This window comes from Parasteatoda tepidariorum, chromosome 3 (assembly GCF_043381705.1).
Source record: "Parasteatoda tepidariorum isolate YZ-2023 chromosome 3, CAS_Ptep_4.0, whole genome shotgun sequence".
Taxonomy (NCBI): domain Eukaryota; kingdom Metazoa; phylum Arthropoda; class Arachnida; order Araneae; family Theridiidae; genus Parasteatoda; species Parasteatoda tepidariorum.
In genome coordinates this window covers 35,652,247-35,663,784 of record NC_092206.1, presented here as the reverse complement: position 1 = coordinate 35,663,784, position 11,538 = coordinate 35,652,247, and the positions used below count along the sequence as shown (strand labels likewise).

The following is an 11,538-nucleotide window of genomic DNA, read 5'->3' as shown; positions in this document are numbered from 1 at the left end:
GAGCAGAGGCTCTTATCAAAAGCGGCGTCCAAATGATGCGGCAGTCCGTATGATGACCGGATGGCGTTCGCGTTGCAAAACTCGACGATTGAGGAGCAGCGAGGTGTTATCCGATTTCCTCGAGCACAGAAAAACCATTACCTCCGATATGTACTGTGAGACACTCTGACGCCTACGCTGGTCCATCAAGAACAAAAGACCGGGGCTGCTCACGTAGGGTGTGGTTCTGCTCCACGATAACGCGCGTCCACACGTCTCCAGACTCACACATATGGAACTGGCCAAGTTCTAGTGGGAGACGTTGGACCATCCGCCCTACAATCCGGACTAGTCGCCCTGCGATTTCCATGTGTTTGGTCCACTGAAGAAACACCTGAAAGGGAAGCTCTTCAACTCGGACGACATACTCAACGACGCTGTGAAGGACTGGGTCTCGTCAAGACCCCAGGAATTCTGGGAACAAGGAATCCTGCGGCTTGTTCATCAGTGGGATCGCTGTGCACAGGCCTATGGTGTATATTTTGAATTAAGTCTACATTTGTACCCACCGTGTCGTTTCGTACCTCTTCATTTGATCACCCCTTGTACTAAGCAATTATATGGAACTTTTGGTAAACTTTAGGACATCTGACGAGTAATTAATAAATTAGAAACTAATTAGAAGTTTTATAACTTATTGAACCTTAATTCAGATTGAAATTTGCTGTAAATTAAATGGGATGTCAAGTTCAACTATAAATCAACTATAGTTCAATCTTTCTCAAATTCGATCAACAACGTGATTTGAAATAAGCTTCAATTTAGCGTTTTATTATGATTACAGCAAATTAGTTTCATTTTGTGGTTCATCTATGTCTTTTATTTAAGGTGGAGGTGTAGCAATTTATTGTTTCACAGTAACCTACCGAACTAGGAAGTCCTAAATTTAAAAGATTTCAAGGTTTTACTCTAAAATCCCGCCTAACTCATGTTATTCGACACACACACAACACTGTTCAAATTGTATTAAACCTCTAACAGAAAATCTATTTTGAAATCTGGTTCAACTGCTTCAGGAAAATATAAATTGATTTTAATGTGGTTTTTTTTGTATTCAATAAAGAAAATTTAAATTCTGTAATACGTGAATATGAATTGAATTTCATGATTTGAAAATATATTGACAGAAAGCAAATTCACATTCAACACATAACTTTTCTTCATCAAATACAAAAAAATATTACTTTACAATCGATTTATTCTATTTATTTATTTTTAAGAAAATTAAAACGGAATTTCTCATTTTTTGCAACGACGAATCTAAGAAATCAATACAGGTAATATTTACTTCTTTTAAGCAAATGTTTACTTCTATTTATAAAAATGCTTACCTTAGAAAAAAATTTCTAAAGATTTCAATGCATATCATAATTTCAGAGTTGATTTAGTTTTCATATCTCATTAAAAATCAACTCAACTATTCAATATTCGATTCAAAAAAAAAGAGAAAGAAAAAAAAACGATGCTTGGAAGAAATAAATCACGAATATATTACGAACAAACTCGAAACAGATTCTGTCTGTATTTCATAGGCTGAGATAGAAATTGTTTGCCTTACTATTTTGCATTGCAAGCTATATTTTAGAATTAATTTTATTGCAGCTACATTTGTTTCAACTTTCATTCTGTGTCTTTTTTTTAGTATTTTGTCTATTCTTGTCGTGGAATTCGACATTGAATCTCTTATAAGTCCAGAACCATTGACACTGGGCTTCTGAAATTTGGGCATCTACTGAGAGAAGCAATCTCAGCCCCCGATCCGAAAAATTGTCTAAAAGTTTTAATTATTCTACTCGGGAGAAATGTTTGAAAAATGATTTGTTTTCCATCATTGGCCAATATCATGAATAAAATTGTAAGCGATTCTGATTAAGATTTTGGATGTTTTTTAATGCTTGATTAGTGTTTAAAAGTTAAATTATCAACGCAAATGGCATGTGGATTGGTGCTACGTCACCGAATAAACACTCCTTTCAAAACCATTCCTATCCAAAACCAAGTTAGCCAAAATCACGTATTTATTTTGCTTATAGGTGTGATTTTAAAAGGCGTTTCTCGTAAAAAAAAATAATCTGCAATTTTTCAAAAGATTTAATGGTCCTCAGGACGAAAAAAATATGAAATAAAATATTTTAAAAATTAAGAAAAAAAAACTTTTTTGTTGGTTTAGGTGAGCTATAGATCTAGCCTCACCTAACTTTATTTAAAGCTTTAAGTTTATTTAACACCGTTGGCAACGTTCGGTTGACTACTGTAGTTGTAATTTGGTTTTTCATTTTTTCAGCTTTACCTTTTTCATTCTCGGCCGTCAGATCAGATGGTTGTGTTCTTGTTTTCAGTTAATAAATTTAGTTTATGTATGAATGATATTTCTTTCTTTATGCATAACGTTCAATAGACCCTCGAAGACCCGGGGGCCTGAAAGTGGTGACCCGTTAGGACATAGAACACGTACAGTCTGCAAATAGAATGTTTCTTTCATGGTGGTGTCAACTGGCGTTTAGTAAGCTTATTCTAAGACGTAAATATTTCAAATATTAGATGAAATTTAAATTTATAAATGCTTAAAGTAATGTAAATTTTTTAATATTTCTATAAAGTTAATTGAACTTTTTAAAATATTCTGTCATTATATTTGACATTTAATAGCTACTTTTTAATTTCGTAAACTTTGTTACTTTAATCTTAATTTACTATAAATTTCAATTACAATGTGTAAAAAGCAATGAATTTTTAATTAGAGAATAAGAAATACAATTAATGAGTTTCAACTTTATCACTTACAATAATTTTAACTTAAAATGAAGTATTCTTCAACTGTATTTTGCATTCTTTCTCAAAATGCATTTATTAACTTATGTTTGATATACTTCGTTTAGAAATTTTAATTTGTGACTTATTGTGCATGCCTTTTACTTTTTGCTCTCTGACTCGCTCATATAAACAAAATGCCAGACAAAATTATTGCTTCTGAAAGCGTGGCAGATGTTGCTCGCGTCGCTTTTAAAGCACCCCCATTTTGGCGCGCTAATCCAGAAGTGTGGTTTATTCAATTGGAATCTCAGTTTGTAGTATCTGGGATAAGCGCCGACGACACAAAATATCACTGCGTTGTGTCTGCTCTAGATGGAGACGTTCTAACCTTAATTTCGGATATTATTCGGCAGCCACCTGTTGATAATAAATATGAAACAATTAAAAATAGAATAATTGCAAACTATGCAGATTCCGAAAGTGCTCATTTGAAAATGCTTCTTGAACACTTAGAATTGGGAGATAAACGACCTTCGCATTTATTACGCTCCATGCAAGATCTCGCTGGTAATTCTATAAGCTCAGAAATTTTACGTTCACTTTTTCTTCAGCGTTCACCGGTGTCCGTGCAACAAATTCTTTCAGTTTGCATGGAAAAAGGCGAGCAAAATTTATCTCTCCTAGCCGAAAAGGCCGATAAAATTTTGGAAGTAACTCAAAATTCATTGACAGTAAATTCTATAAATGTGACAGATGACAATTCGCGTTTTCAAAAATTGGAGGATGAAATTCGTAAACTTTCCGAGACTGTTACACGTTTGTCTAGACAACAATATCGGAATAAAAATAAATTTACCGCTCGTAGACAAGGTTCTCGTTCAAGGTCGACGCAGCGCACTGTGTCGAGACCTCAATGCTGGTATCACTATAAATTCGGTACTGAAGCTAACAAATGCATTCCTCCTTGCAATTACGCTCAAAATTCGGAAAACTGATTGAACCCTCTGTTCATGCGACGGCAGATATAGGTCCTAGTTAAAGTCGCCTATTTGTATACGACAGGCTCACCAACCGCCAGTTTCTTATAGACACCGGGGCTTCTGTTTCAGTTATTCCAAAAACATATCTGCAGAAAAATTTGATTTCTAATAAATCTTTTGATATTTATGCTGCTAATGGTTCAAAAATTGCAGTTTACGGTCAGACAACATGTACTTTAGATTTCGGAATTTCCGGGCGATTTCAGTGGAAATTTCTTGTCGCTGACGTTACTCAACCAATTTTAGGAGCGGATTTTCTTACCCATTTTAAATTGCTGGTTGATTTAAAAAATAAAAAATTCATTGATTCCTTAACTTACGCTGGTATTAAAGGGGAAATATTTCCTACTTTCTCTTTGGGTTTAACAACTATTGCAGAAGATGCTGTTTATCGAAAATTGTTATTGCAGTACCCTCGAATATGTACGAATAACTTAACTTTCAACACTTCAACTCATGATGTTCAGCATCATATTCAAACTACAGGTCCTCTGGTGTTTGCAAAAGCTAGACGTTTGCCACCGGATAAACTTGCAGCCGCTAAAATTGGCTTGCCCGAAAAAATAATAATAATATTAAAAATTTCACGTGTAACTATAAAAATCGAGTGTAGATATTCTCGGTTAATTTTTCGGGTTTATTCCTGTTATTTAAAGTTCATCTTAAAATATGTTGCGAGAATTTCTTATCAATTTTTTAAAAAAAAAGTCGATGAAAAGTCGATGATTTATTTAGATTCATTATTGCTATTAGAAAAGCACCAACGACTTCTCATCCGGTTTTTTTTTTTACATTTTGCTGGAAATTCTTGCAAAACATTTTAAGATTAGCTTTATATAAAACATACATCACACCTGCAGAATTAGCCCAGATTATATAAACTCGATTTTCACTAGTCATCTGAATTGAATATATTTCATAGTTTAAAATTTAATAATATTTAGAGATTACTTAAAAAGGGTTTTATTAATCTATTTCACTACATTGGAACAATATTAACACATAAGCATGTATGACTGAAACTAATTCACACAATAGAGATCTTATTAAAATAATTGAGGGTATGTACAGTTTTTTTATTTGTCCTATTTAACAGTTATATAAAAATGTTTGAATTTTTCCATTTTAACTTTTATTAAATTTCTACACTTTTTTATGTATTTTTTTCCTATTAAGAAAAGTTTGATTGGTTGAATAAATTTTAATATTGTTTATATAGCAAATATGAGAAAATTTTAGTTTAGTTTCTTGTATTATAGGATCTATCATTATATGATCGAAGCTATTTAGTGATTACCCGTGTATTTCAAAAATAATCGTAGTGTTTATTCCGTGTCTAATTACTGAATACATGTTTAAATTTATCATTCTTTTTAGAGTGGTATTACTTGTTAAATAGTACCGACCATTGTATAGTTGTACTATGTTTTGTATAATGGTAGTTACTTTTACGTACTCAATGGTAGTAACTAAATTGCCTAGAAATGAACAAATTGTTTGGAAAAAACCTTTAAAAGGTATATTTTTTTGCTTCTCTTTTCAATGCTATCACATTAGGTTTATTATAAGTATTGTATTTCAAATATTTGAACCTGTAGGTTTTGGCATAAATACGTTTTTTCCTGACCTAAAATTTCACCATATTATATTTTTGAGCATTCTTACTTTAAGCATATGCACTTTGTACTTCAAAATGTTCAGTGTTAATTAACATATTTGTTAATTCAGATCAAATAAAAACATTTTTATTTGCTCTATAGCAAATTTAAAATGTTTCAAATTTAAGCTTTACATTGATCTCGAAATACAAGACGTGTGGTTAAAATTTAAAAGGAATGCTTTTTAATAATCAAAGTTAAAAAATATTCTTAAAGATTTAGTTTCTTTTCTTATCTTCTTTTAAATCTTTTTGCTTAGGTGTTGTTAAAACAAAGGAGAAAAATGACTTAAATTTTTTAAAGAAAAGCAATAATAAGCATAAAAAATAAGCATAAATAAAACATTTTATGGTTCCGCATGAAAAAGTATGAGCTAAAATATTTAATGTTACTTATAAGAATTGAGATGACATAGTCTCATTTTATTTTCCAGATACTGTTATAAAGTTCATCCTAAGATGTCGTCGCTTTGAAACTAAACCGTGGTAACTCAAAAAAGCAAGTTTTTCAGGAGAGCGATTTCAAACTTTCCGCACTAATGCTAATCGCGACAATGCAATGGCGATTTATCTGCTCTCTAAATTAACTTTATGGAACTATAAAGATAACAGACTGTTTTTCTAAAAGGGTGACTTTTTTTACACAAAATGACCCAAAAATCTCATTTTTCGACTTTTTTGAGTTACAACGGTTTAGTTTCAAAGCAACGATGTGTTGCAAGAATTTCTTATAAAAGTTTTAGCGAAAACAGATGAAAAGATGATGGCTTACTTGGTGTTATTATTATTAAACCACCGAATTTTCACCTACTTTCTTTAATTATTTTATAAGAAATTCTTGCGACACATTTCGAGACAAACGTTATAAAAAATGAACGTAATGCATTTCATTACATGCGCCAGTAGTAAATCAGATGTATTTGTAAATGAACATTACAAGACAAGAAAGCGTTTATAACTTTGCTTATCTACATAATTACTAACACGAATTATTTAAATCATCTGTAAAATATAGGATATTTGACATTAGGCTTCACCGTTTACGTTGGAAAGAAATTCCAACACTGAGAATTGGCCAAAAGAATGACTAACAGAGGAAAAAATGTCGGAAAAAGCATTATTCTGTTCAAAATAAGCTCATGGGAATTTTTAAAATTATTTGTAAGTGTTAATTTTTTTTAAATTTTATAAATGGTAGCATTCAGTTGATAATGTAGCAATTTAAATATTTCTAAATTCGACTCAAAAATAATTTTGGCAGTTTTAAGATGGAGATAATTTGTTCAATTTTATTAAGTAACTTACTTTATGAAATTATTTAGAATTTAATATAAGACTTAATTTTTATAGTTTGAAATTTTTCTATGCTTCAACTATATTATACACAATTCTTACAATCGTTTTAGTTTGTCTTTTTAAACAAAACAAACAATTTTAAACGAAAATTTTAAGAGAATTCAATTCAGTTCAATTGCGTCACTTAATAAAGTTATGCAAACTATAACTACATTATTATAACTGCATCCAAAATTTTTGTAAGCGTTTTAGTTTGTTTTTTTAAAGCAAAACAAACAATTTTAAGCAGACATTTTAAGAGAATTCAATTCAGTTCAAATGCGATATTTAATGACATTATACAAACTATAACTACATCCAAAATGTTTATAAGCGTTTCATTTTGTTTTGTTTTTCAAACAAAACAAACAATTTCAAGCAGAAATTTTAAGAAAATTGTGTCAATTGTGTCATTTAATATATAACTACATTATTATAGCTGCGTGCGAAATTTTTATAAGTGCTCTAGTTTGCTTTTTTTAAACAAAACAAACATTTTTAAACAGAAATTTTAAGAGAATGCAAATGCAAACTATATGCAAACTATAACTACATTATTACATTATGCAAACTATAACTACATTATTACACTATGCAAACTATAACTACATTATTATAACTGCATACAAAATTTTTATAGGCGTTTTAGTTTTTTTTTAACAAAATAAACTATTTTAAGAAAATTTTTTAAGGGAATATAATTCAGTTCAATTGTGTCATTTAATAACATTATAAAAAATATTAAAGAATAACGATGTTAATTAGCAACAATTAGTCAATAAGTTAGTCAAAATTATTTTTTTTTATATTCTTTAAATTATTTACAGAGTTAGGCATCTTTTTGTAAAATTCAAAGTATTTCAAAATGAAGAGGCAAACTATTTTAATTGCAAAAATGTCAACGTTTTAAGAAAAAACCTTTTGATTAAACGGTTCATATTTTTTTCTCCATCAAATTCCTTTCTTTAGCACACAAAAGTGTTGAAAACCGCTTCACGTGGTCACAAGATCAATTACTTACAAAACTGTTTTTCTCAAAATCAGAAACCCAAACTCAAGTTTTAAATTCATCCAAGCAGAAATGAATTCAATTTCTGAGAAGAAAGCATTCCCTTCTCTCAGACTTAAAGTTTGCTGACTTTTTAATATTTCCTTATCGTCAAAAACTAGAATTTCTGAAAACTTTATTTTATTCATGACTGAAAAGGAATTTTGTATTTATAAAAAAAAGAAGAAAGGAATGATATGTCGATAGTAAAATTCACCATATGGTGTCCTCTGTATGGGTTTGACACAGCTGCACCAATTTTCATAACAGGAAAAGAAATGTTTCTTGCTGTGCCAGGAGCACCGAAACGATAAATCTCGTTAGATTTGATCCATTGGAGCGTGATGAGTTATAACTATTTCCAAGTAATTAGCAAGATACATGGTATCAACAATGTTCGACATGAATTAATAAAAAAAGAGCAGGAATCTTCATAAAATGAAAATAGTTTTTAAAATGGTACACACAAGAGGAATTTAATTTAAGGAATGAAAAACACTAAATGAAAAAAAAGTTATTTCCGAGAAAATTTGCATTTTGCAAAAAGTATAAAATCTCTAATGGAATTTTCTGAGAAAAATTGCTAAATATTTCCATAATTAATATATAAATATTTTTAAAAGAATAATTTTTTCAATATTGAGGCTAACAACATAGTGCTAATATAGTAATAATCATTATTATTGTATATCACTATTATATACTATTAATATTTATTATTGTTCTATATTGTTTTTATTATATATAATTATTATAGATTGTTCTTATTATGTATTATTATATTTACTATATATTATTATTTTTATTATATATTATTATTTTTACTCTATATTATCTGGGGAAATTTTTTTTTCTGTTGCATGAGATTTTTCAACAGAGCTTAGCTAAACAGTTTCGTATAGCTAATTTTAAATCTGCAGTTCTCTCTTCAAGCTACAATTTTTTTAAATAACGTTTTTAGTCTATTTTTTGTCGAAATGTACAAGTTTAAAATCGTTATATATATCAGGGGGGTCAGGTAAAAATTGCAACACACCTCTAAGGAAGTTAGGGCACATCATCGGGATTAAAACTGCATAGAATCCCGCACTCCTAAATATCGTCATACACCACCAGGGGCACTTCTTTATTATAAACTGTTTCTTCGTGTGCTTCTGAACAAGTCTTAAACCTTAACAACTCCCCTAAAAGTTTTTCGCAACTTTTACGAGGCCCTTTGTTACATATAACATTTTTAAACTTGTACATTTAGACTTAAAGTGTCACTTTAGGAGCGAAACTATTTTTCGTTTTAAAACTCCCACACTCGAATCAGGAAATATCAAGTATTTGCATAAATGAAAATGAAATTTTCTCCGACGTTATCTTCATACAAGGCATCCACTAAAATTACTTTCCTAATCTTAACTTTCGAACGGCTTCATTTATAGCTGTAAATTTGTGTTTAGTTATAGTAAAGTGGCTATGCATTTCAAGATAAGACTACTTACAGCTCTACCTGGTGATTAAAGCGAAATTAGCATAAAAAAGTATCACAGAGTTATGGGCGTCAGAGTTTATGTATTAAAAGATAGCTTAGAGAAATTGACGGCAAGAAAGGAATGCTTAAAACATACGCTTGTTTGTCCGTAATGATATATAATGTGACCTGATGAAATGAAAAAATAAACAACTAATTATCAAACTATACCTATATTGTTGATGTTTAAAAACTCAAGAAAAATATGCATATCGTAAATAAAGGTACCGTGTAATGACTAGCAGTTTATACTTAAAAAAATTAAAGTATAATTTCATAACATAGAAAACTCTTGCACAAACAAATACGCAATGTACATACTTTGAAAACCGGCATTGAAAAGCCGACTGAATTCTGAGTTTTCAATTATCAATGTTCAAATCCGTAGCTTTATAACGTTAAACACAACCCAGGAAGCAAGAGAACTCCTGGATCAAAAATGGGGACAACCTAGCTTTTTGGTGGACTTTTTGATAGAACTTTCCCGCATTTACTTTACGCGGAAAGAAAAACCACGAAAACTTCTAATGGCTTGCCCGATGGCAAGATAATTCCAACCCATGATCAGTTTACTACTGAGGATAATTTGCTGTGTGCTCACTGCGAGCCAGGATCCGAATTTGTATCAACCAGCCACAGCTAAGATACGAACCTGGGTCAAATCATTTGCAGGCAAACGTTCTATTCCCTAAGTCTCTAAATAAGTATTTTCTTTCGTAGCATGAATCATGTATTTTCGATACACAATGTGTATTATTAATATGCAATGTGTATTTTTGATATACAATGAGTATTTTTGATATACAATACATATTTTCGATATCCAAAAGCGGTCTTTTCGTAGTTTCCCTTTTACTGAAATTTTCCTTAAATGGAATTAAAAATAATTTGCATTAGGAAAAACAAATCTTAGAGGATACAAAATCGTGCAACAACTTGCTAAGATATCCGAAAATCCAACAACAACAGTAATATTTTGCTTCGAAATTTCTAAAAATACTCTGATAACAACACTAAATTACGATAAGTATTTTTCTTTCCTTTTTTTTTCATTCTTAGTTATAATTTTTTTTTTCATTTTTTGCCATATTCTTTATATGGAGACCTAAAAAGTCATTAAACAACAAATAATTGCATTTTTGTTGTTGAAAAACTTATCCGCGTCTATTTTTGCTTTGTTTAGTCTATAATTATTAAATATCAGATCTAATGAGTTATTTAAAATAATTTCATGCGTATTAAAACTAATCACTCTTGCTCTGAAAATTTTCTTTTTGAGAAGAACGATTAAATCAGAAAATATTCCTGAACTTATTTTTTAATGTCTTATATTACAGGAAGAACATAGACAGACAACGATTAGACATAATTAGTAAAATAAATTTCAAATTATTCAAATTTTTTTCTCCTAAAATGAGGAAAAACATCTACATGCAAAATCATTAATGTCCCTGCTCTTACATCAGGTGAATGAATTTTAATCAGGAGCCACTATGTCGAAAATAGAGATTTAATAGTTTTATTCTCGGTTCCTGCTGTTTCGGGAGCAGCAATAATTCTTTTAAAAAGGAAACAATTCGGAAAATTTAAAAAATAAATATTCTTTCTTCAGGAATTCATCTGATCTATTTCCAATTTTGCGATTGAAAAACTTTTCGAAATATTTCCTATTAAGAAGCATTTTATCATAGATTTAACGATAACAGATGTTTTTCCAGCATAATTTGAATACATTTTAGATGGATATTTTTATTTTAATCTAACGTTTGGCATCGACGCAAATGATAAATCTACGGAACTCAAGTTTTTTAAACAATTCAAACATTGATTTTTAACATTGAGACGTAATTTTTTTTTAGTTATGTTTTTCTTTTAATTTTCTACTCTTTATTACTATCCATCTTAATATATAGGGTACTTTGATGGTCCAACTGAAAATTCAGAGGGGTAATAAAAAGCAGGAATAGGACGAAAACTTATCACAGAACATGAAATAGCAAACCCCAATGTTGCGAGGGTTAATCACGAAAAACTCTTGCAGGTTTTGGTCAATTGGAGAAGATACACTGCAAAAAATTTAGGATCAAATTACGGTACATTGCACCGACAATTCGGGTACATCATCCGTAAAATTTATTTTTACCGT

The 11,538-nt window shown here is 30.2% G+C and overlaps 1 protein-coding gene across 1 annotated transcript; it reads left to right on the top strand.

Annotated features, from left to right (window-relative positions):
* Window positions 1–2,987: 2,987 nt before the first annotated feature.
* On the top strand, window positions 2,988–3,788 carry LOC107452418 (uncharacterized). Its single transcript, XM_016068895.2, has one exon. The coding sequence runs from the start codon at window positions 2,988–2,990 to the stop codon at window positions 3,786–3,788; it is 801 nt and encodes a 266-aa protein (XP_015924381.2).
* Window positions 3,789–11,538: the final 7,750 nt, after the last annotated feature.

Excerpts from the sequence above, each read along its gene's own strand:
- LOC107452418 (XM_016068895.2), top strand. The coding sequence starts at position 2,988 with ATGCCAGACAAAATTATTGCTTCTGAAAGCGTGGCAGATGTTGCTCGC.